Genomic DNA, 26957 nt, shown 5'->3' with positions numbered 1-26957 from the left:
CTCTTGACTGAAAAGAGTTGGAAGGGGGTATACTGGTAAATTATGGATCATTACAATCTGCAAAAATTACAGTTAATTGCTGCCACCTGCAAGGGGCTTTGACCCACTATGGAATTTTTCCATCATAAAAAAGCCATTTGCCCATACACATTTTTTTCTCCCTCTCTCATAAGCACAAATAAAATGTGCCCATTACATTAACTGCTATATGTATGTTTCCTTATTATGTGTGTGTTTTTATGGCTTTAAGTAGAAAGCCCCGTGTCACTTGTAAAACAGTTGCAATAACCTGGCCTCTCCCGTTCACTTTGCTTTGATTCAGTCTACACGCTTCCTCATCCCCGTCTTAATGTGCGAGCACACAGTATATATGCATGAGGGGGGAAAATAGATTAATTTTTTTTGTTATTGTGAAGGACAAGAAAAAAGGAGGGGCTGGCTGGAATGTGAGACGTCCATGTTTTTAGAGGAAAGTGAGCACTAAAGGATCATGGAAGGAGGCAGGGGGAAGGAAGGGAGCAAAGGAGAGAAGTGTGGCGTGAAGGAGACATTCCTAATGACAACCCACCATATTTCTGAAGGACACAAGAGCCACAAGAATGCACTTCAAAGCCAGTACTCAATTCATTTTCTTATGCATCAAAACCAGCATGTCTTGTGCTATGCAATCACTACTCCATCTATAGACATTTGACAAACTGTGTTCATGCCACAAGCAGTGATGATAATTGTTATTCCCATCCGAGCAGTGGACACATTGATGGGCATCAACAAGCCAGACCAACACATGCCCAGATTTACAACAATGGCAGAGGAGATATCTAAATAAGCCCACTATTGTCCTTAATAGCTGTCCTCAAAGGGATGGAAGGACAGCTTTTCAAAAGGATAAAAGACATTCTGACGAGGCGTTTGATGGCCTTGAAGGGTTTTTTTTTTTTCCTTTTTCTGCTTGTATGGAGAAGCACGAAACTGTGCGAGGGAGGAAGGATGATCTTATAAATGAGTCTGTCCTCTAATAGAATAAAGGAAAGCTCTCCCTCGCTTTCTCAGTCCGTTTCTCTTCTTCTAGTAACTTTAAGTCTGTGATGAGTTAGGGCTGGAGAGCAGAAGAGCAAGAGAGCTGGAGCTAATGCTGAATCTACACGTCCCTTTGAAATAGGATCAGCAGAGAGGAGAAACCACACTGACAACCCCTTAGCTGCCATTTCATGGCAGAGGCTGAAAGAAGAGACTGTGAAGGAAAGAGGAGACAGAAAGAATATAGAAGAAGTGAGAAAGGGCAGGTGGTTTGGGAGCAAAAAGTTAGAAGGATGACAGAGAAAAGAAAAATAGAAAGTAGAAGATACACAGTCAAAGGAATGAAATGGGAGGTTAACAATTCCTTCAAAGCCTTTCGAAGCATTGCAACACAAAGCAGCGGGAGGCTATTATTGTGATATTAATGGACATTGCACTGATATCAGAGAGAAATGATTTGATCTAGGGGTAGGCCTGTTGCAAGGACAGAAGAGAAATTATGATAAGTCAAAGAGAAGATAAGGTAGCCTCGCAGCAACACTCACAAAACATCGTAGCCAACAATTTTGACCAAAGTCATACAGAATCCTGAAATTCTAGGCAACTGAGGAACACATTGCTTGTGCATATTCCTCTATCGTTAATGGCCCATTTCCCATAATTAGTCTTACTTGCACTCTCTCAACAACATGTACTTACACAAAGAGTAGCTATACCACCCTGTTCCACGTTGTCCCATAAGCCCAAACACTGGCAAAACCACAACAAAATCAAGTAACAGACACAAAGACAACCCATTGACCAAGTGCTGGCAAGTTAAAGATGCACTGACACAAAAATGTCAACAGCTTTCTCTTCCTCACCCACCACTCACAGATGTATTGTTTACAACTATTTAGCCATACAATAAAAAGTTAGCAGACTTACCATGCCCTCCATTTTTATTTTTATTTTTGTCCTTGCCCAGTTGCGATAGTGGGCTGAGCCTGTCCTGGTGTGACCATGCAGCTTTCACTGATATTGGTCATTTAGCTAATGGAGGAATGGGCTAACAGGATTAGCTTGCTTGGCTTCCAAAGGAGGAGGAAGCCACAGAGACAGAAGACACGAGGGACACAGTGTGTCACTGCCATTTCTCAAAGTTATCAGTCGCTATGGCTCGAGAGAGCACTCACACACACCTGAAAAGTGATTATGCTAATAGAAGGTCTTTGCCAATATTCATAAGTGTTTATAGGTGTTGGAGTGAGTGCCTCGGGAAGACAGAGGGTTGTCAATACAGTGCCTCTTAAGAGTGCCTCGGCCGTAACTCCTGTTAATGTGATTACCACTCTGTTTATGTCATTAGGGTATTCACAGTCAGGGACTGGACAGGGGTGAAGGGTGAAGCAGGAAAGGAGAGGTTGAGGAAAAAGATGGGGGAGTAACAGAAGCTCACAATAGGGGCCTTCTTGGTTTACATGACTTTCAGCTCAGTTAACAACAGAACTGTAATTTTTCATTAGCAGCTTTAGAGACTAAGAGAAGGATCTGTCATAAGCCTCATACATGTTATCACCTTAACGTTTTTTCTCTGTCTCTGCTTTTTTTTCTTTGTGTGTGTGTCTGAAACCTGATAGAGCAAATGGACTGGCCTTGACCTTCTTTCTTACTTCTACGTCTCGATCTGTTTGTCTGTGTTTCTCTGCCACAGCCACATACACCCAGCTCTTTGTCCCAGCCAGGCTCGTTATGGTGCGCTAAGCCACTGGCCACAGACAAAAGGCTTGTTTGACAAACACTTGTTCCTGAGACAAAGCCGGATGCAGGAAATACAGTTTACTAAACAGAAAACCAGCCAACACTGACTGGTGTTGGAGTCACACATTATACAGTATGGGGAAGCTGACCACTACTCACTACATAAGGCACAAATGTAGGGAAAGTGAAAAGGAGACACACAATGAGGGGGGGGGGGGGTGGAGAATGGAGAGCTAAAACAGAAAGGAATGGGGAAAGACAGAGGTAGACTAGGAGAAGAAAAGCAGCTGGCATGAGCAAGACAGGGGAGGGGGTGCAGATCTCCAGATAAAGATGCATGGTGGTCTTTGAAGGCCTGTGCCAGTATAAAGTAAGCTGCTGGCTGTAGCTTTGTTCCCAATCAGACTTTTACACTTCTTACCTTTCCTTTCTCCTTCTCATGAAAGGTGATAAGAGCAACAGTTGAGCTCGGGAGTTTTTTCTGAGCCACTAAGAAACCACAGATGGCACCCACACAGAGGCCAATGAATGAATGCGCCATACACAGTAGACAAATGTGTGTTCTCGTATAATTTCGTACTTTCTTTTTGTAATCAGCACGCACACTCACTGTTAGAATGACTACATGACTGTTTCCTGTAGTATCCATGCATTCATGTCTGTGTATTTGCATTCAACACACTTGCCAGAATAATTTTAAATTTGCATCACTCTACGCTGTCTGTTTCCCAGCATAACCTTAGTCTTTTTGATCTTTTCTCAGTTGAACTGTGTTTGAACTGACCATCCATCTACCCGTTCATCCATCTCTCTTTCACTCCATCTATCATTCTCTCCATCCATTCATCCACTCCGACTAAGCGCAGCTGGACAGCTTCGTGTTTGGGTGCGGCTCGGGTCCGGCAGACCTTATAATAGGCAGGGCCAGCCGTGTCTCTGATGCAGATCATTATTTGCTCTCTGCTTACCAGTGACAGTGGGAGGCCGCGCACTATTGTTTCTCATCCTAGCTCTAATAGTACAGTGAAAAGACCTCTGGGCTTCTAAGCTTAACCAGTCTAATTAAATGGACCGTCGCTTATGTAAGCATCCGCAGAGATTATTTATTGAGTTGGGATCCGTTTCACAGGATCAAACCACCGTCAACAAAAGCCAATGCTCAGTGGAGAAGGTATTAAATAAAGGACGGGAATCAAAGAAACTGCAAACTGCCAAGTGTCAGTTTAAGCACACATATCCAGGTACATAAGAAGACTTAATCAAGCAGGAGTATTTTTGGACTCGGGCAATATCCCAGATGGGTGAGAAGTCTCTGAGCACTTCAGAGGGGAAATGTGAAAAGTGTTCTGTCAAAGAAAAGATATGTCTCAATAAATTGCAGCTTAGGGGGAGGATAGCAGAATAAAATAGGCTAACAAAGAGCATAACACAATATATTAGAAATCAGTGGAATACAAAAGATTATTGTAAATACACGAACATTTTTGGGTTATACAACCTTCAACATTCACATGAGCGCATCTCTGTCATTTCTTACAAGCATCATGTGTGTTTCAAGTGCAATGTCAAGATAGCCTTCGTATAACATGAGGCCAGAGCCTGAGCTTCACTATCTCTGCATAGCTCAGCTTATGACAGGCTGCCGTCCCTGCAGAAAGGATGGAAGGGGACCAGGGAGGTCGACTAGCTGCACATTTCTGCATAAATCTCTAGATAGATAGCATCAGGAGAAGAGAAACAGGGGAAGGAGGCAGGCAAGCAGCAAAGGATGATAAGGCCCCCGGGGCAGGGCATTCAACACTGTCAAAACTGTTTCGTCTCCGGCTATTGGATGAGTGGAGCGCGTTATGAGCCTGCATACCATTTGCCAGGACGCGATACGGCTTCACCGGAGCATACAGGCCCCTGTGTCTGACCTCCCCCCCACTACATGTCTTCACAGACATGTAGGAAGATGGACAAAACATCACAAATGCCACATGGAAGCAATTCTGAAGATCTAATGTATGCATACTGAAGTCACGTTACCAAAGAGCTTACAGAAAAGCTCTGATAAACAGAGCTATTGACTACTCTGAGCAATAAGAAGGCAGTTTAAAATTTGGAAACACAAAGTGCAGACCTGAAAAACTGTCTTACTTTAAATAAAGCCTCATATTTGTGTCTTTATGTGCTTTTGCTTCATTTGCTTCTGGGCAGAGCACAGAATGAGCCAGGCTGCAACATCCTTGTATCGTTTATGAAATAGAAATTGTTTAAAGCCAGTTAAGCAGTCTCTATCTACCTATAAAGATACTGAAATCCATAGTAGCTTTAAGAACAGGATGCTCTCTTGCAATAAACACTCATGTTGAATTTCATGGTATTTTATCGTTTGCCTCTATTCCTCTGGAATAGGGACTAGGTTAAGTGAAATGTGTGGATGTATGAGGCAAGATCTGCATTCACTACCATGTACTCCTAGATGGACTTGCACAAACAGCCAAACATAAATAATAAATTAAAAGTCGGGGTAAAACACAAAGCAGATGAAAAATAAACACGAAGTTGGCCTAAGTTTAAGAAGAAGAGAAGTTAAAGAGACTTTCTCTCATCTACAGGCACGGACCTGTAGTCTGTGCATCTCTGGACATCCAAACAGATAAAAACAGCTTCACACACTGTAACACACATACACACAGTGTATCTGTCTGGACTGAGTAAACACTTAAGCCTGTCTAAGGTTGAAGTCATTCCCTTTTTGTCCCTGATGCAGCCTGCATGCTCCTCTTTCCATCACGTTATTTTCTTAACACGCTCTGATGACAGCACTGAAAGAGGTCAGAGCAGGTCTTTCTCTCGCAATCACACACACTCTGTAACCCACCCATAGCTTCTCCCTTGCCCCTTTCAATGCATCTATTAGCTTTTACCTTTGGCCTATATCACACACAGATACTGTAACTCACACACAAGCAAAAAAATTTTCTCTAAATCCTTCTTTTCTTAAACCCCAAGGGACTCTTCACTTATAAACACCTGTGTCTCAAAATACTTCTCATTTTCTTCTCGCATGTATTTTGTGCCAGGTATATCTCAAAATGTATCCGTTCGGCCAGCGTGTGCAAATTTTTTTGACTCTCTGTTACTTTTACTTGACACAAATGAGAAGGATAAACTCTTTGCACTAATACTTCTGTAAAAAAAAAAATCAGCACTGAAGGTGCATTTGTTTGATGGTCTTTGTGGTGGTTTTAGGCTTCAGATGCACTTGGATCAACGGTAATCTATACCAGTACTATATTTTCTTTGCCTTGTGCAAAAGTGGACAGCTTTTAGAAAACACAAAGTTTTGCCTGATGTTGACCTGAGTTGTTTGTTCATAAACACGCTCACAGTAGCCCCAGAAGCTCTCAGGCATGGGTCATCATTTGGATATCAGTGAACAAGGGCTGTTTTAAACATGCAGTTATTTTTCACCCTGTCCTACCACCTCAGGGTGAGAGGACCAGGGCATGTGAGCTTGGGCCAAGCATAGCAGCTCGTTATGCATAGGAGCCTCAAGGCATTGTGGAGGGACATGGCACTTTAAAACAAGAGGGCCAGTGTGTTGGAGTGTCCCGTGGCCTGGAGCTGTGGAGGCTGAGGGTTTAACACGCGTCCCATCTGGTGTGTGTGACTGTGCACACGGTGGTCGAGTGGTTAAGGAAGCATCAATAGCCAGACTCTTTAGATCAAGGGGTGTCTCAGGGTCAGATCTAGCTCACAAATCCATTTTCCTTAGGAAAAAGACACAGTTTAAGTTACAGAATTATTTGATCATTATATTCTGTGATTTTCTTTTTTAATCTTAGCACTTAATTTACCAAGAAGAGCACACTGGAATTGAAGCTTAGGACATGAAGTTCTCTGATCCCATAATAAGGACACAGGCCCTAACAGTGAGACCTCAGTGCCCCAACCAACCACCATCCATTCTTCCAAGCCTCCATTCCCCATTACATTATTAATTCATCAAGGAGAAAACTGTGTTGGGCCATTGCTCTGCCCAGGCGCTTTCCAAATCTTGATTAAAATTGCAAAATGGCCTCCTGTTCAGCCCTAAATTCAGCCCCTTACTACAGAAGCAGGGAGAGACATAAGAGAGCGAAGAAGTGGTCAGAGATCCAAAGTGACCTATATATATTTCTTTTTGGGCTCCTTTTCTAGACCTTTACAGCAGGATTGCTCTCACTGTAGTTATTGCAGCTTTATTTGTACATGGTTACCATGTTATTACCATGTTATTACCAAGTTGTAATATGAAGTGTTACGAGAGGTTAATGCCAAAAAGTCACATAACATTTGTTGATTTGTTTTTTATTTATTCATTGTTATTTGGTCTAATGCCTTAAAATAATTTGCCAAATCAGTGATTTGAAGTTTGATTGCACTTCATGCTAAATTATATTTTTTCTCAGCAACACAACTTGGAGGAGAGAAGACTGAGCAGGTTTAAGGCATTCAGTTCATGTACATGTAACGTTTACCATCGATAACAGTCTGTAAGATGGATGGGCCATATGCTTGGCAATAGCAGGCCATGCTTCACACAATTCTTCATCTTCGAGTCTCGCCGTACCAGATTCCTGCCTACTAATTGAAGACATGTGGTCTGATCAGCCACTATAGCAAAGAATGGAAGATAATGGGCCAAACAGTACAGAATGGGACTTACAGATCAGAACGCCAACACCCATAACCAATATTGCTATTGAAGACCAATTTAGCATATATATCAGTGATGGCTTCAGTTTGGCTGCACTGCATGTGCTTTTAAAAGCATGCTTAACACAGGTACAAGTTTTTTGTATTTGTTTTTGTTTTTTCAGCTGTCTTTTCAGTTACGTGCACACTCACACCATCTACCATCACGTGGATCTTTCTGCATATTCTCCCCGGAGGTGTGTCAGATCCTTGCATAGGTCCAAGCTGTAGTGAGCGTGATATTAATTAAGGTAGCCAACCTGTAGGTTCCTTTGTGCCCAGCTGTAAAGCATAAATCAGGCTTTTAACGAGGCTAGGGCCGTAAGATCTCAAACCGTGCTGGAATGCTACCTGTACAGCCATGCCAAAAATCTGTCTGGGTCTAGGGCTCCTATAGATTACTATGTTTATAAGGGGGACTATAGCAACCTACCCTGAGGATGGAAAGAGGGAGAGCAAAGCAGAGGAGCAAAAAGGGAGGGTGGCAAAAGGGGGAAAAGAACTGTTTCTATGAAGTCATCAGCTTTAAGTAAACATGTTGTGTTGGTGGGCAAGTGTGCAAAACATTAATTTACTGTTTTTACAAAGGCTGCGTAAAACCAAAGGTAACCAAGATAAAATAATCCAAGGCAGACTGAGCACGTCAGAGAGATAATAGTAGTAACAAGTCCAAATTTCAGCAAGAATAATCTCCAAATAAGCAATCGTATTTTACTTTAAATCTAGTAAAAGATGTCTTCGAAAAATACCAAAATGAGCTTTTACTTCTCAAAAAGAGTTGATAAGCAGGACAGGTGAAGAAAGCCTGTGTGCATTTAGTGACAGAAGGATTTATTCACAAACAGCTGCAGAACAGGACACATGCATGTACAGCTAGCTGGCAGGGAGGCAGGCTGGTTGAGTCCACCTCAAAGCCATTATTTCTTTACAGAAAGGGCCAATGAGCTGAGACATTCCTCAACAGGCAGTGGCAAGACATATTCAAAAAAAAACATAGGAAATATACAAACTCATATACTTGCTGTATGCACACTGCAGAAGCAATGCATTGAACTGTGCTTTCAGGTTATTTTCACATGTATTAGACAGTACAGAAGCACTTCACAGTGCAATGCCTACAATAGAAAGACTTCTTGTAAACATTATATAAATGCATGTGGAAATGCAGACATTTGGATTAATGGCTGATCAGGGGATAGATAGAACTGGCTCCTCAGACTGCACTCTGCAGCACCACCTGAGATTTATGGGCCAGATGTTTGTGCCATTGCTTCTCTAACAGACTATAAAACTTCATTTACAGAAGTTACTACTTGAGTAAAGCATCGCCGGCCAGTTAAAAAATTTGCTATGCTGATACAAACGTCAACTTCAAACAAGTCTTCCTTCCACAGCTTCTTCCGCATGCTACTCATACAATCGCAGAATTTTTTTCTCAATTCTCAGATTCCCGAGATCCACCTTGTCATTTTGAGAAATCATGACAACTGACACAAGGGTCAGCAGACTGGTTGTGTTTCATTCTGAAAAATTAACTTTGTTTGCAGAAGGTTAACCTGCATAGCTCCTCATTCCATACATTTCTAGCTGATATAGTGTAGGCCTATAGAAAATAAAGCCAAGGTGGCTGAGAATGCTTTGCAGATGACCCAAATGCTATCTCATGTACCTTTGACACCGCTGTATAGATATATAAAGACATAAAAAGATATGTTTGCTCATAAAACACATGCCCTTTATTGCTCTCCCCCAGTTTCATCACCTCTACAGTACATGGAGGGGTAGCTGATGAAAAGAGGAATTAAAGGCAATGAGAGAACAAGGATATTATCAGGAGAGGAAGGGGTGTAGTTGAAGGGTGTCAAGAAAGGCATAAAGAGCTGCAAAGAAGAGAAGAATGGAAAAACAAAAGAGTGGTGGACAGCTTTACACTGCAGCACCCCATTCTAGATTACATTAGTGGCAGCTGCTTCCTTTGTGTGGTTTTATGGCCTAGTCCCAAGAAAAAGCTGCTAAAATTTCATTTAATCTGCAGCACAAACTCAAGTGTCTGTCAGCCACTCAAACAAGGGGTCCTAAAAGCACCATGCTCTCATATAACTCCGGCAAAATAACGCTAATAATATCTCTCTCCGTAGCCATACAGGCAGACATTTTGTGTAACCAAAGAGGGCCTGCGTGTGCTGCCCGTGCATGGGAAACTGGCCCACTCTTTCAGTCCAGGGGCAGGCCTTTAATGGTGGGTGAGGGAGCCAGACAACATCCCCCCCCCCCCTTTATCTTCACCTCCTGTTCATCCTTCCAAAGTCATTAGCTTATGTTAATCACTTAAACTACCAGGAATGACCCCCCAATTTCATTTATACTTAACAGCTTTCATACTCAACAGCAGATGATGACACAGCTGCTACAACCGATTTATTTAGGTAAAATAACTGTACAGACAAGGCTGAATTTTTCGTTAATTTAAATTTACTTCTCATCAAACGTGTGTTATATTCTGTGAGAATAAAAAAAATCATATTTTTGTAACTTAGCTTAGCTAATTTTTTTTATTTATTTTTTTACCATAGCTGTATTATGTAAGGAGAAAGGCTTCTGAATAACTTACGGCAAAAGTTGTCCAATGTCTAAAATAATTAAAATCATGGCTAAAGGAGTTATGACAAATGAAGAGAAATGTGCAAATCCAAATCCAGCGTTATCTATATTTCAGTTATCTCAATATCCTGCTCAAAAAGATCCACAAACCAAATATTTTATTAGCTGTGCTGGCCGGACGCGAGGATGGAGCTTTGACGGCAGTGCTAACTGACAGAATGCAGCAGCACAGGCAGCGGTTAGAGGCAGCTTCCTTCCTGAGCTTTGGGATCACAAAGCGACATGTCCACATGTATATCTTGCCATGTGACACCGCTGCTGAAGCTTAAGGCAAAAAAAAAAACAGAGAGAGAGAGGGAGGGAAGGAGGGAGGGAGGGAGGGAGGGAGGGAGAGGATGAGGAGGAGTTCCCTCCAAGATAAAAAGATTGCAACATTGAAGAGAACTACGAAGATCAGGGAGAAAGAGGTAACTGAGAGGAAAAAAGAAAATACCAAAGTACCAAGCGTACTGGAGATGGAGTACTCCTCTCCATCTGTTTAAATGAGGTGGCTCTCAGTCTCACTTGCACATTGCTCATCCACTCAGGTTTGACGGGATGTTTTTGGTATTTGTTAAGCTTGATTGAGTATGAGGAAACTTTTCAAAACAAGTACACGCCCCAGTTTATCCTTCAAGCTGGGCTCTTCCAGCTGCCTGGGAGCTTTATGGTCCTGCGCAGTATCTTTGCTGTTCTTAGGACTCTCTCTTCTGGACAGAGATAGATAGATAGATAGATAGATAGATAGATAGATAGATAGATAGATAGATAGATAGATAGATAGATAGATAGATAGATAGATAGATAGATAGATAGATAGATAGATAGATAGATAGATAGATAGATAGATAGATAGATAGATAGATAGATAGATAGATAGATAGATATGAGCAAGATTTGCAATTATCTTCTCATCTTAGTTTCTCCAAGAAAGCTGTAAATATATTTTCTTTAAGCCCATGCATCCTCTACTGAGACTGCTCAGTTAATCAAAGTGACATTAAGCAGGAAGTTGTGCGCTCAAGACTGATTGCTGAATTTAACATTATTTGCTTGGCCAAGGCTACAAAAGCACTTTGAAACCACTCACAGCAATTTAATTCATATGCTGGCTCAAAAAATATGTTAATGGCCATTCAGTCTTACCTTTTCAACTTAAAGCAGTATTTACAGAAACCAAGTAAAATGAGAGAGAAAGAGAAAAGAAAGCTACACCGACACAAATGAGTGTTAATGAAGACATAGTAAAGCTGTAGGGGGGGGGGGGGGGGGGCGGAAGAGATCGGCGAGGGCAAATTAACCTTTTTAATTGGAGAGTGGTAGCCCTCTTTGGACCCTGCAGTTGGATCCAGAGTGCTGACAGATGATGAGAGGGAAATGGCAGGCCTATTACAGGCAATCTGGCCCTGCAACTTGGCAGACCAATGCAGTACCAGAGCCTGGGGAGAACAGGGCATGTCCAGCACAGAAAGCACTGCCAGACCGTTCACCAGCAGAGAAGGGCTTGCCTCAATAAAGGTATAAAAAGGGAATAGTTATCTTGGCACTTTGAGCTGTAGGGCAAAAGGTTGTCATAAGGGAATCTAGTTTCTTGTCTGATAACAAAATACTACCTGGTCAAGAAAACGGAGAAGGGCTTTGCTTTAATGAAAGAGAACCAGTTTGACAGGTCTCAGAGAAGAGAAGGGCCTGAGTCGGAGGCGTGTGTGTGTGTTTGTGTGTGTGGTGGAGGGTGTAAAAAAATGCACACTGAAAAATTCACACAACATTTGTGTTCGCCTGACTTTGTTCTCGTGCACACAAATTTTCAAACCCACTACTTCTGTCCTGTGTTCACATAGGAGCCAGATGCAAGAGAAAAACATCAGAGAGGATAACTTCCTGACTGTCTGTGTGTCTGGGTGCGAGAAGCATGTTTATGTCTGGGGATACAAGGAAAACAAACATCAAGGTCAGAGAAGCTGGAGTCTGTCCAAGCAATAGATAGCCCCTTCTTAACAGGGCTGAAGGCTTGCTTTAACATACACCCCCAGGGAGACACCAGGATTTAGACAGAACCCTTAAGCAGGATTTCATATTGAATATCTGGACTCCTATACCGTTAGAATTATTTGCCAAGTTGAATACTTTTTACATGACATATGAGAGACACTCGTAGGTCCTGACTCATTGTCTTGCTTCCCAGCAGACAGTTGAGGTAAACATAATCCTGACGCCTAGTCTTCAAGGCTGACCCCATTAGAGAGGTGCCCATTGACATCTCTAGGTCATCACCTTTAAAAATGACCAATCTTTGTCTCTCCTCCTCCATCCCATCTTTTTGTCCCATTTTGTCCATCCCTGAGTCTTCAAATTATCCGTTTCTGTTTTCTTGTCCATCTATCTTGAATTATGTATTCCAATGCATTTCAAACAAGATGCACATCATCCACACCCATCCAAAGGATGAATTAAAGCCTCACAGTCTTTAGATGTCTTTATGTATGCTTACTCAAGTTATGGCCATCTCTCAGCATCTGCTTGAATCTCATGCACACAAACACTCACAAATTTCTCCATCACTCAGTCTTTCTGGATGTCTGTGTCCACACACACATACACACACAAATACATACACATACAAATACCAGACACATGGCCGAAGAGAGCAGGCTACCATCTGGGAGTAGTGGCCGGCTTTGTCTGAGGGGGTGAAAGCGCCAATAAGACTCCCCTTTAACACACACACACACACACACATACACACACACACATAAACCATACACACAACCCTTGCAGCAGCCCCCATCACCCTCCCCATCCAACTGCTCTAAGTGTGAGAGCTCTTCTCATACAATCTGCACATATACATATGCAAATTTGCAGGGGGCATTATAAAAACAGCCATCATCTCTCTCTCCCACACACACACACACACACACACGCACACATATAAAAGCAAGATATTTTTTTGGCCTCAGCACCAAAGTAGCCACACAAGATTTTTGGGAAAGAAAACATGTTTCTAAGAAATAGAGCAATAGCTTGAAGGCTGAAAGTAAAGGGGGAAGATAAAAAGAAGAACCTTCTTTATAAATAACAAACTAATGTGGGCATGTGTGAAATACATGCAAATAGGATTGCACACATTTACATGTAGACAATTAAGTGCATACACTCACAGTCATGCAAATATATATTATCCACATTTTTCCTGCAGCATGCATGTGATGGGTACGTTTAATCACATCTATTGTCCTTATATTAAAACATCACACTTGTCTATTTTTGGATTCGAATGTGAACTTGTTTATAAAATCATTGCATTTATAGTCATCAACTGTTTCTAAACTTGGGGGGAAAAATCAAAGAGATTACTGCAATTAAGATAAGATAAGAAAATCTGCACTTGAACTTTAAAGATTTTCCCTGGTGTCCATTTGTCATAATCAAATAACAAAAGGCTCTGAGCGAGAACAGAAGAAGAGAAGAAGAAGTGAGGGAGAGAAAGTCAGGCATCAGGTAAAAAAAAAAAGAGTGGCAGACACCTGCAAGGCTAGCTGAAAAGGTGACACCTAATCCACTCCTTTTCTTAAACATCCCCACGTCTTCACAACCAACCTTTCACACAAGTATCACACCTTTTAAAAAAGTCAGTTTTCTCACCTTAGCATTACGCACTTCTGCTTGAGTCATAACCCCACTTTTCACTTAAAATTATGAGTATGCGAGCGGCCAAAAATGTAAACATCTTGTCAATCACAGAAGCAATTTTATTAAAATCATAAATATTCTAAAGAGGGAGGCTCTGTTTTTTTCAAAACCTGCAATCATAAAGTGACAAAAATGTGGCATCCGAGAATTCCTTAGATGTTCGTGATGTGACAGAGCCTTCTGATCTGCCACGCTGAGGGAAGGTTTGTGTGTGAGCTGAGAACATTTGAAGTAGAATCGCGAACAGCTTGCTCTCAAAACTCGAGGGACACATCCGAGTCATAATTAGGAGAGAAGTTGCGTCCACATTTTTTACAGCTCACACAGACAAACACGTTCATCAACGCCGACACATACAGTATGCTATATGGAATATGGCTGCAACTGACACAGACGGTTTTTCGCCCACACAGCACAACAGTCCATTATGTGCATTTTCCACATCAAATTCTTTCCCCCCAATCTCGTGTTTGCCGTCATGTTTTCAGTACACAATAGCAGCAGTGGTGTTAAGCTAATGTTGCCCCATCAAGAGGAGAGCACCAACAACAACCAAACACTTTTCTCTCCTCTTCCCACCCTGTTTGCGACCGGATCCATTCGTCTCTCGCTTTGTTCCCACGCTCCCCCGCTTCTTTTTTCTCTCCTCTGCATTGTCCTGTGCCCTCAGGTTAGAGGTTCTCTCTGTTCCTTCCACTAAAGCCTGGAAAACAGAGGAGGAGGACGAGGATAGAGAGAGAAGAGGAGGGCTGAGCAACAAGGCCCGTCCGTCTGCCTCCTTCGGCCTGGCTGACTAACCGGTCTGAACTGGTTCTGACATAGGTGAACCAGAGACGTGTCCTGTTTCGCCTCTGGACAAAAAAGAACCATGGTGGCATTCCATCCACAGTGAGCAGGTACCAGGAAAGTGTACATCTGTCTATGTGTGTGCATGTGTGAATATATGTGCATGTGTGTCTGTCTCCCAAGACCTTTGAGGCCTGGACCATTGCCAAGTTCATCTGTTAATGGACAGCTACTAGGAAAGCTCCCCCCCCCCCCCCCCCTCCCCTCCACCCCTCCTCCCTCCTCTCTGTCTCTCCAGCAGCCGTGCCTGCTCACGACCCCCCCTTAACCTCCCCAACCCCCATGCAGGCCTGCTCAGACACTAGCCCGGCCCGCAATCTCCCCTCTTCGTTCCCCTGAAAGCTATATCATTCTCTTTCTCCCTCTCCTGCTCACTGCCCCCCAATACTATGTGCGTCTCCTATTCAAGATAAACAGAGTGCTTCAAGTTCAGGGGACACCCTGGGACCCTTTAACAAAGCCATCTATCATGCTGTCTGCCCAAGCCTCCTTTGGACATACTGGGCCTTGCTGCTGCTCCTGCTGATGCTGTTATGTCTCTCTCTCACATGTGAATGAGACTATGAACATCCGTATGCTGCATATAAACCATCCAGGCAGCCTATTAACTCTAACTAGGAACTTGCTATAGCTGATCCAGATCTTGATCATTTCTGTAATGTGTTTGGGGCTCCTCCACAACCACGGCAAAGACAAACTGACAGCTTGCTCACCCACCCATCCAAAATGAGACAAACTCCCAATAAAAGGCATGCCACAGAGCGCACACATGTAAGCCACTTTCTCAACACACCTTGGAGACAGACATTGCTGACCTCTCTCTGATTCCCCTTAAGTCAAACTGTGGGACGATTAACCAAACTGTCAACAGCTTAATAGTCTGGGAATAAGAGACTGACAGTAGGCCTCGAAGCTCTGTGTAAACACTATGGAGATTATGAATGGTACATGAGAGGGAGAAAAAGAGAGCGAGGGGAGAGAGAAGAAGAATCATAACTGAATGAAAGTATCCCTCTTCACACAAGCAATATTTTATGGATCAAAATATCTGGGTGGTCTGTCATACAGAAAAATGCAGTGACATGACTTTTCCATTTGTAATTATATTCTCTGCTTTTTTTGCTATAAATACAGTTGGAAGCAACAATTGTGAAACTGTAGCAGCAAGGAGCGAAAAAGGAAAATAAGGTTATAATTACTTTAATTTGATTTTTTTTTTTTTTTTGCTTCATGTCCAGTAAACCACCTCTACAAGCTCTAAATGAGATATTTGGATTAGTTTAGCTCCTGAAGTGCTAGTGAGGACTGTGTTAGAAATATTTTCAAGTTAAGATGCATTATTTTATTTTATTTTATTTTTTTAAGCTGCTGTGACCGGAGCTGGGCAATCAACACAGTTGAGATATTCAAATCGTGGTCACAGAAACACTTCTGCATTTTATTTCTGTCTTCCTGCCTCGTTTACTCCCTCTCTTACACATCTTTCTGTTTGTTCTCATTTATTTTTCCAACAAACAGTCACAGCAGCGGCCCCGAAAGCCCAGCAGCTGCTGTCCTCTTTAGCCTTCTAGAGAGGTGGACTGGCCTGCAGGTTTTAGAGTGCTAAATTATCCATTAGATGTTATCAAGTTGTAGCAGGCTGATGCCATTCTGCTAGGAACCATCAATCTTTCATGAGTCCCAGACACAACGTGCATTGGGATGCACTATCAGAATCTCTCCGCTCCCAACACAGCACCCCTCCCTATCCAGCTGCACGCAAACTTGGGTACATACACATAGTAAAGTTGACATCCACACACAGAGTCAACAAATACGCATGCTGACATAAATGCAGTGAGGTACACACTCTTGCACTCAAGCTCTGCAGAAACAAGCACGATGGAGCTTGCTTAGGGAACATCCAATTCTACAGCTTTTACATTTCTTTTTCTTTTTTTTTTTGCCCCCTTCTAGCTCACCCCACTTTCCCCCCGAAACAACACTTTGAGCCAAGCCTCAAAATTTACGCTGCCTAAACCGTGTTTCACCACCCTTCGCACTAGGTTCCCTTGCACTCTCTTCTTTTATTTTCTCATCTCTCTCTCCCCCTCCCTCCGATTCTTGCTGTGGCCTGGCAGGCAGGCAGGGCAGACATGTTCAGAATGTGCTTCGGTAATGGGCTAATCAAAAATGCAAAACAATTGGCAATTACCGTGCAGGGCCCTAATGGTCATTAGAATTTACAACAAGGTAATGAACTGAGAGTCAGCTCAGTCCATGCATATTCATAAAGCAATCAGGCCTTTGAAGATTAAAGAAGCGCTTCAAATTTAAATGAGGGCGCCAGCATGTTATCAGTGAGATTCAGCCTGCAAAAGTAAAGGGTGCCTGGGACAGGAGTGTGCATTTATGAGTGTGCGTACATGCGTGTGTCTGTGTGGAATGATGGCTGGGGGTCAGTTGTGGAAGTATGTGTGTGCATGCATGCATCCGTGCATAAGTGATCACCTTGTGTGCATCACTCTCATTTGTGTGCAAGCTTGTGCTCGTATGCTTGTGTGCAAAGCAAACTGCAGTGTGCCGATACCACCTTACAGCCTAAATTTAATCTAATGACTAAATCAAGATACTCTCAAAAGTAAATGAATTAACTATCTTCTGAATGTTTAAAAGATCTGGGATTTGAATCTAAGATGAAATGTATGGTTAATTTGAGCTATTAGGAGGCAATGCATTTCTGAGCACCCACCAAGGAATATACCAAGAATAAAGGTTGGGAATTTTCACGAGTGCAGCATCAGACAGAAAGGCCCTGTGTCCTGTAACTTTGTGGTTGAGATGAGGTGGGCAAGACTGAGGTGTCCGCAACCATCCAACCAAGTTCAAATGTACAAATAGATACACACACACCAACAGACTCACAGTTCTGACAAGTCAGTACTGTCACTGAAACCTGTAGTGAGCCAGACTGTGGAGGAAGAAACTAGATAGTGACCAGGATCAGTGGGATCAGACTAACACAATGTCCTTGTCACTGTGGCTCTCCCATGGCCTCAGAATTATCACCTTCAGTTGGAGAAAGACAAAGCAACCATCCAACAGCACTACACCCTTAAATGCTACAGTCACAAAAGGAATATCAGAGGTTGAGATGACATTCTGCATAGAGATAGAAGCTGTGATAGTGTGTTACTCTTAGAGATACAAAATTTCCAAATCTGGTTCGGTTTCAGTGACCTAAATAAAGACTTACAGGATTATGACAAAATGGGTATTTTTTTAGGAAAATATCAAAGGGAAAATTACTTTGTCAAATCTGCTCCCATTCTCACCTCAAACTAACCTGCCTACTTCCTAAAATACTACTTCTCTCCTCTCTGCTCTCATCTGCCACTTCCTGAGCAACAGCTGTATCAAAGACACTTTTTCTTCTCTGTTTCTGTTCTGTCTAAAAATAAAGTCATTAACCTGCAGGTGGTGAAGCCGGCGGCTGGCACGACAGGCCCTGATGCTGTCAGATGCCCTCTGACCCCGTGATGTGACTGCCTGCCACAGTATTGACAGGACAGCAGCAAGACATGCTTATTTCTGAGGATACTTTCTCATCCAGCATGACGTGGCTGTAGACAAACAAGAATGTTTCTGTTGTATAGCTTTGTTTGACAGTGGGTAAAGGGGATGGATGGAGGCAGTGTATGTGTGAGTGTTTATGTCTGCCTCACTCTGCAGCCAAATCTGCGAGAGTGAGAATGAGCTCTAGAGTGGACGTTGGAAGGCTTTAAGAGGTGCAGACACACTAATGTAGCCAAAACTTTCAGTTTCCACTCCCCCAAGACAAACTACTGGAGCGATGTGTGGAGAGAGGCTGTGAGCGAGGGAGGGAGAGAAAGAGATAGGGACAGAGAGGAAAGGCTAAGCGGAAGAGAGTGGGAGGGACAGAGGGGAGGGGGGTAAAATAAGGATCATATGTTTCTGACAGATCTCATCAACTCACAACACGTCATGGGGCCTCTACCGTAACACATTTATTACAGACAAAACACAGGTTCACAGGAGGGGGTTTACACTGTATGTGTGCACTGTAGCATATGTGTGCATCTTTAAAGGAGGCGTGTGCACTGTTGTGTTCATAGAACAGGTGTGTGTGCATCTGTGGGTGCGTGCATGCATTTGTGGGAGCCTATTTTTGAATGTTCACATGCATGTTTGTGTGTGTAGATGTGTGTGTGTGTGTGCATATTTCAGCTAGCCTCCACCTGAATGGCCCGAGGCTGTGATGCCGGAGTTGTTAGAAGACAAACAGAGGCACAGGAAGTCCAAGCCAGGAGGCCCTGAGGACAGCACGCACAATCTACTGCATACCTGCTCTTAACTTCACACACTCCCACTGTCAGTCATAGCCACCACCTCACCATACGTTTTGCCTCCTAAACCCACAAAACAGACACACCTCCTCTAACTCCCTCTTAGACACACACATTTAGGCCCGGCCTGTCCCTCAGGCCCACTGCTGTGTGCCAAGTCTGGCCTGGCATAGTCCTCAGAGGGGTGTCCTCAGGCAAGGCTTGCCAAGTCAAAGACTCTTTCATGTTCAGCCTGCACGCCCAGGGTAGTAAAGCTACAAACAGCAAGACACACACACTTTTACACACACACGGAAACCTATAAACATTTTAAGTGGTCAAAACCACACTTATACACACATAAATGTACACATTTACACGTACATTAGTTTCACAGCATCCGCACTCAAGATGTAAACACTCAGTAGACTTGAATACAGCCAGAACCACTAACATTTAATCCAACAACAAAGGCTGACGAATTTCCACTGACAACATTTGTGGGTGTTTAGAGCTTGGCTTCAGCATACAAAAATGTCCTCCATGAAAAATTCATCCTAAAAACCACTCCTGTTCACCTTCATTAAAACGTAGTGGAGCCCACTGCCAAAAATAGGACTGATTTTATTACAGCCCAAAGCGACTGTAGGATCAAATTAGAGTCACTTTTTACAGACAATGGAGTCCTTATGTTAAAATATTAGCTGGTGTCCAATCATTGCAGCAGCACGCATCTTTGCCTTTTCAGTATCAATTAAAGTGATCACCCAAACAAAAGCACTGGATATAAACTTGCACAGTGACCCATATGTCTGCTGACGCATATGCACACTGGACACAGGAAAAGATATCGCTACCAAGGAGCCCCCCACCCCCACCCCCCACCGCCGCCACTAATGCACAATCTCCACGCACTGCCCAGCCCCCCAGTTCTGCATGACAGGCACCCTGTGTGTATATGTATTTGCTTGGTGAAGGAGGGGATATTGGAGAAAGGTGGCACAATGCCAATATGGAGCCTGCTAAATACCTTTGTCTCCACAACACACGGGGAGAAACAGGACAGGCAAGCTGCTGCAAGAAAATGCTCCACAGCCACAGAGGTGTTGCAAGAAATGCTTCTCTGTTGTTTGAATGTTTTCTTCCTCATAGAGAAAAAAGGGTGAAAGGTGGCTGCCGTAATTGACTCAGTATCGATTCAGAGTCCAGGTTACAATGGAGGCAGGGCGCTGGAAAGAAGCTGAAGTGTGAGATGGTGGTCGATTTCCACAGTTGCAGTGGCCTCATTAACACACGTGGCTACACTGGTGAGAATTCAAAAGGGTGCTAATGCTGGGATGGATAAATACAGGGCAGAACAATGTAGTAATAATACCTCAAAAAATGTGGTACAAAATTCATGCAATCTTTTCTTGTAATTTCTTGTAAATAGGTCAAGAAGAAGACAATATGCACTGTGGTTGTGTATCTAATTTATAAAGACTAGACTCTAATTTATTTATTGTGCTAATAACAATTGCGTTTACTCCATGAAATAATTAATGTAAATGAAAACTTTGAATCCACTTTACCGGTTTGTCTCTTTAATAGCAATTTTATGCTGGGAAATAAAAGCAGCTTTATACGCTGCAATCACATTTGCTTGAGAAGCCATCATCTGCTCTATTTCTGGGACAACCGTGGTCTGTAGACAAGCTACGATGTCTCTATGCATATCTTTAATTGTTTATCATGCAAATGACGGTACGCAGGCTGCTCTGCCCTCGTCTAACAGCTCAGAGCCCCAGACTGCAGACCCAAACCCCAGCTGCAGTCATGAGACTCCCAGACGGCCTCAGCTGTCCTGTAGAGACAGACTGAGGGGCACAGCTTCATCTCGAGCTATCGGTCTATTACGTACTGCCCCTAATTCCTCAGCCCTCACCCTTCTCATATCCCCCCACCTACAAGTTCAGCCATTCTGGGTGTCAGCTCCCTTTAGTCAAGCAGCAACTTTCCTTAACCTAGCCAGAGCCACTGCCTTCGCAAACTGCTGTCCATATGGAAATCCGTCCGTGTCAAGTGATATTTCAGGAGTGGGGTGGAGATTGGAAGGGTCACTTTCATTTGAATGATGCAGGGGAGCAAGATGCAGGGAAATCTTTAAGGGTGTAATTCATCATACACTCGCCTGGATTGGACTGGGCTTGAGGCATAGGAACAGTATATATTGAGATGCCTCAGCTCAGTGTCAGCCTCTAACTGAGCAGGGTAAGAGAACATGGCAGCTAGCATATGGAGTATGGGGTGGTGCGCTGGCACTGCCAGTCTGTATCCATCAATCTTGGACAAAAAAAAAGCGGTGGGACGAGGCCGTCTTATATGCAATGCATATATAACTGATATGATGTCCTGCACAGACTCTGCAGCACAGACTGTTAATTTTGACCTCAGATTTTATAACAGGATGATAACAAAAGGTGAGGTGAGGCGTCACAACAGGATGCAATCTTGCACCACATACAGTCAATTTAACCTATTCATTATTAACCCAAGGAAATCCTGACTGTTACACAATGTCCAAAGAAATGAGACCTATAAATAAAGCTCTTCGCACAGTGTTAGTGACCTCATGATATCATGTGAACTCCATTGCACGATGATCCAAGTGAGCAAGGAAAGGCGTGTTCGAACAGCTGACAAGGCCAAGAGGCATGTCAGAAGAATGTGTGTTTTTTGAGCATGTGTGCGTCCATCCCAGTTTGTGAGAAAGATTTTCAACAAACCGCACACTAATGAACAGTGGTTATTCTGTATGGCAGAGTGCTAAAACATTGACAACAAGTAACAGTAGCCCTTTACAATGCCATCTGCAAAGCTGAAGCGCTGACTAATACAGCACAGTAGTGCTCATTATTGAAAACTACCCTCTATGCATTCAGCCTGAATTGGCTTCAAATTCAATCACAACTGCCCAGGCAATCAGCGCAGTCTGGCACATGCTATCAGATCTGTTAAAGGAAATGAATAAACATCAAAATGGGCTGGTCAAAATCAAACTCCACTCTATAAAACCAGTCATAAGGGACCCATGCTTGTTTGCACAGCAACTCGTGTTTTCACAACAGCCTCATTTAGCCCCAGTGGACAACCAACAAACCAACTAGCTGCCTTAAGAAGTCCTTAATTACTCAAATCAAGAAAAACACTGACAATTAGTGGCTGTAGTGTTCCTCAAATAAACAGTTCTTCCTTGACAGATCAACGTAATTACATTCTTTCCTATCTCTTTAATTTTAGAATCACAGTGAGCTTCAGCAGGCGCATATTTGAGGGTACAAGAGATATGGCAGTGTAATAAGCCAGGCAGGGATAGAGATACATCTCTCACGACCACATGAGAGAGAATGTGAAGTCCAAAGGATCTGAGCACATCTGTGATGCAGCAACAAACCAAAAGAAACTGATCTCTTCTTTCTCTGTCTTTTTATAATCTGTTTCTTTGTCTGTCTCCATGCGTCTTTTTCGGTGCCTTTTATCAATATCCTTATTAATCTTCATGTGTATTCATGACTCTACTGAGGGAAATTCGCAACTCCTAAATGTAGCAGCAGACATTTCGCCGTCAGGTTACGTTGATTGGACACATCCTCACTACTAGAAGGGAAATTTCAGCGAGTATTTGTTGTCTTCTGTGATAAACTGCCTATGAACCTTAAAAGTGTGACCCACTCCACACAATCTAGAGCTTCAAGACTCTATTCACACTTGAATGCAAATTTCTCCTGCTCATCTGTTTACTCTTGCATGGCAGCCATGTTAAGCTTCCAGTGTGTTTACCTGTCATATTCTCCTGCTTAGGGATTATTCCTTGCAAGGGTGCAGATAAACAATCCTCATCCTGCGGTGACACCTGAACAGCCACCTCGACAGGTTGACGCACCCTCCTTTGGTGCTGATGTTGGGTCCGCGAGTGTGATGAGGATGTGGAAAGAGGAGAGGCGAGTGGGGAGGATGGTGGCCTGTCCAGAGGTTTGTCCACACAGAGGCTACCGTGGCACTGCCTCCGTTTGTGTTCAATGAAAAGCAGGATGTCAGCTAAGGGGAAGCGAGAGTGGCACTGGCCGCAGGTCAGCAGGTCCTGGTCCCCTTTTAGGGGCTCGCCCTGAGCCACTCCCAGGCTGGGGGAGTCCTGAGAGTCTTCTTCTGGTAAAACACCTGAGAGCGGCTCAGCTGGATAAGGAAAAGAAGAAAGACAGTTGTGACATGTAGTGAAGCGAGAATTGATATTTTTCTGAGTTTACATACACTGTTATTATATTTTCTTGTAAAGGAATAAGGCCGAGGAGTATATGTGCAGATGGGATTTTTAGGAAAGAAAGAAGGCAGAAAGGAAGAAAGAGCACACAGACAGCTTCGATAAGGACTGACATGTTCAGCTCGCAGGCAGCAGTCAAACGATTAAGTTGCTTGACCCTCTTTATTGTGCTGCCAATCTCGCTTTTTTAATGAACCTAACACCTCTGAGAATCAAAAAATAGATTCTAATTTGAGTTCAAGATGATTGGACCCCATTTCGTTAAAAGTGCTGGGATCTCGTGAACCAAGGTTAGACATTGAGGGGTTGGATGTGGAGTAGGTCCCTGAAGTAGAGCGAGAGAAAGAGAGAGAGAGAGAGAGTGAGCAGAGAGAGCATTTTAAAAGAAGTCATCTAGCCACATGGTAAACGACACTTGGCGCCCCGACTGGGATGTTGAGATAAGATGTGATGAATTCTTGCCGCCGGTTCAAGCTTTAATTCTATATCAGGTCAGATGAGAAGGTGGTGAGGGACTATGCAAGATAGGCCCTGTTACTTGTATGTTGAGTTGCATTAAAGATGAGGGAATTCACCCCTATTTTACTTATCTTAACCAGCTTATGCCATGGACACATACAAGGTGTATGAGATTGGTTTAGGTGGAAAGATTTTCTTCAAACCAAATAATCTCATTCTGATGTCAAGCAAGAGTGATGTGAATAACTTTGAAAGCTAAAATATAATGTGTTTTTTTTTCCTGATATCACACTGTGCTAGAATTTAAAGTAGTTTAGGCGAAGGTTTCCCACTGGGTTACAGCAGCAGGTCTCTTCCACTATCAGAAAAATCATTAGGTCTTTTTTTACTGTTTTAGAGTATTATGACTCCCTGTAATACCAGCAGATCATTCATTGTATTCTACAGTCCCTCGTTGAAAACACCAAAGGGATTATTTTCATTTTAAAATAAATGCAAAAATTAAAAGGAAGTGCCTACTTAAATTTCTAATGGTGCCTTTTTGCAACACAAAAGCTGACAATTAGCACTAGAACAGAATTTTGCAGTGTTTTCATGCAGTCTTATTTATTTTGCAATAATTAAAAAAAAAAACAATTAATATTCCAAAGTAAATTAAACAGATTTGGGTCATAACCAATAACAGAATTATACTGGTCAAAAGCAAAATCTTCATGTCATTAAACAAAAGCATATTTATACTCTTTGGTCATTTTTTCTTCATAATTTAAGGTCTGTAACTGTTTCTTTGTAAACACTTTATTTCTGGATCCTCTTTGAATGTGGGGAATATTGTACCTTTAGTGTACCTTTAGAAAAAATATGAATACATTCAAGAGAACATAAAATATGTAATAACCTACTGCTGCTGAACCGATCCTGTGCATGAGCTTGGTCAAGCAGGACAGGATAAAGTGGATCAAGTTCAAGTTCACGAGTGGCCTGTAGGACTACAATCAAATTGCGCCCCCCACTGGCAACCCATCTGACAGCTTTAGAATAAATGTTGCCAGAGCATAATTTGTTTCAGCGGCAATAAGAAGAGCATGCAGAAATATATACAAGAATAAAGATAAAAGAAAAGCACAGGTTGTTCATTTCGATCTCTAACTTACACTTAAACAGCCTATCTAGTCTGGAAACGTCTCCGCATTTACTGACGCGCGAAGAGTGCATTGATAAAGCAATATACTGATAAAGCTCTTAACCGACGAATGGAGCGAAATAATTCTTCGGCAAACAACAATTGGTCTAAACTGTGCGAAGAATGTGACATTCAATCAAAATCAATGCCCTGCAGTTTTACACGCGCGTAAAACAACTGTCCTTCTTTTCTCTTCCTTCATCTCAAAACAGTGTCGCGCACGGAGATTTCTGCGTATTTATGCAATTTATGGATACAAATGGATTGGATATGCCGTGTTTAAACGCCAGCGGTGAAAAAATTGTTGCAAAGAAACTGCATTCCTTGTAGGTAACGCACACGAGGTCTTTGCGCTTCGGACAAGTGTGTGTGTGTGTCTGTGTGTGTGTGTGTGTGTAAACACTTCCCTGTGTCCAAACCAACTAGGACCTTTGTAAATGCATTTTTACAGTTAAAAAGGACCTGCACTGTAGTAGTGCTGTGGCTTCAAAAGGTGCACATGGAAACTTAAGTGAATGGCAGCAGTTGTAACTCTGTGCCGCCTTCAAAGGTCTGCAAAGGTCTCTGGCCATAAAGCTCATGCATGCCCTTTAATGGCGAAAGAAACCTTGAAGGCTGTGTTATACAACGCGTTAACCAACACAAGTTGAGCTTCCCTGTCACGCTGCTCCAAAACTTCCTATAGAAGACCTCGTGATGATTATAAAGATAACCTGTAGTCTTGGATATGTTTGCGATTTGTCATTTTAGTCAGGACAGCGGTGGACGTATCCTAAGTATTAAAAGAAAGTTGCCGTATACAGAAAAAGATGGGTCACCGAGAGGAAAAACCAATGAAATTAAGTCGAAATGCAATGTATCTCCACTTACGCGAAAACTCCCGTTTGCTCAAGTGCTGGGGTTTGCCCTGCTTGCGGCGAGACATGTTGGTTTAGTGACGGATTTTCAGCTGAGTTCACATTGGGAAATCCTTTCCTACAAGGTAAACTCCAAATGAAATATCTTCATTGATGCGTCTGACAGCCAACAAGGGAAAAAAAAAAGCAATGAGCTGCTGATCATACAGAGGGTGAGGAGTAGTGCGGTGCGGGCTGTGCGGAGCTCTTCATGACTTTTTTGCAAAGAGAGAGTGATGGGGGTATAGTGAAGCCCCCTGCGCTGCAAGTTCAAGTGCGGACGTGACGTTCTGCGAACTTGAACGTCAGGCGCTGGACGAACTGAGACATACAAAACATGGGCAGGGCGAAGGCGGCCAGTGGGAGGGGGACAAGTCATAATAAAAGCCAATGGACACTCATTATGGACTACCTATGGAAGAGAAGAGAAAAAAGGGAGACCCCGAAGACACCAATGGACGAAGGGGATCAAGGGGGCTGGGCTAAGAGGGAGAGCGAGGGAGAGAAAGAGAGACACTGTTTTACAAGGAAAGCAGTAAAAAGCGCGTGAACCAAAGAGCGTATGTAACAAGGATGTAGTGGTGGATAAACCCAGCTCTTGCACTCGTGTTTATTAGTTGTTGTTGGGGGGGGTTTTTTCAAGCCACTATGAATATGCAGTCTTTATGCAAATTTACAGTGCAGACTGGAAATGTCATTAACACTGAATAAAGTGTTTTTATTTCAGTCGGCCTTCTTGAGCTAAACTAATTGAAATGTTATTCTCCGACAGGATGAACTAAACTCTGTTTTTTGTTGTTGTTGCTGAATTTGTTTAATTTGTTTGCTTTCTTGAGAAGTGGTGATAGACCGGCCATTCTCTCTGGGCTTTTGCCTTGTATACAGGGAAACCTAAAGTTAACTACCTGCAATTAAAATAATGTGAAATGAGATTCATAAATAGTTTTATATAATATACTTAAATATAAGAATATATTTAGATATAATGTACTCGTTTTGTTTCGATGGTGGACGTGTAAAAGATAAAGAAAGGGAAAAAAGATATTAGAGTTAGAGTGTAACGTGCTTTGATTTACAAAACAATTTGTAATCTGTCAGCTTGTGTAATGCACCTGAGCCTGTATTCCAAAACT

The 26957-nt window shown here is 42.7% G+C and overlaps 1 protein-coding gene across 1 annotated transcript in view; it reads right to left on the bottom strand.

Annotated features, from left to right (window-relative positions):
• The window catches only part of LOC146573142 (BCL11 transcription factor A-like), a 32902-nt gene extending 6815 nt beyond the window's left edge, over window positions 1-26087 (bottom strand). Inside the window, exons 1-2 of the mRNA XM_085277741.1 lie at window positions 25799-26087; window positions 22809-23201 (exon numbers count right to left, since the gene is read on the bottom strand). Of these exons, the coding sequence (XP_085133867.1) occupies window positions 22809-23201; window positions 25799-25853 (448 nt within the window). The 5' untranslated portion in view covers window positions 25854-26087. The remainder of the gene's footprint in view (window positions 1-22808; window positions 23202-25798) is intronic.
• Window positions 26088-26957: the final 870 nt, after the last annotated feature.

This window comes from Mchenga conophoros, linkage group LG6 (genome assembly GCF_057382185.1).
Source record: "Mchenga conophoros isolate Kocher_MC1m ecotype Shallow Benthic linkage group LG6, M_conophoros_male_GT1.1, whole genome shotgun sequence".
Taxonomy (NCBI): Eukaryota; Metazoa; Chordata; class Actinopteri; order Cichliformes; family Cichlidae; genus Mchenga; species Mchenga conophoros.
This window is presented reverse-complemented; position numbering and strand designations above follow the sequence as displayed.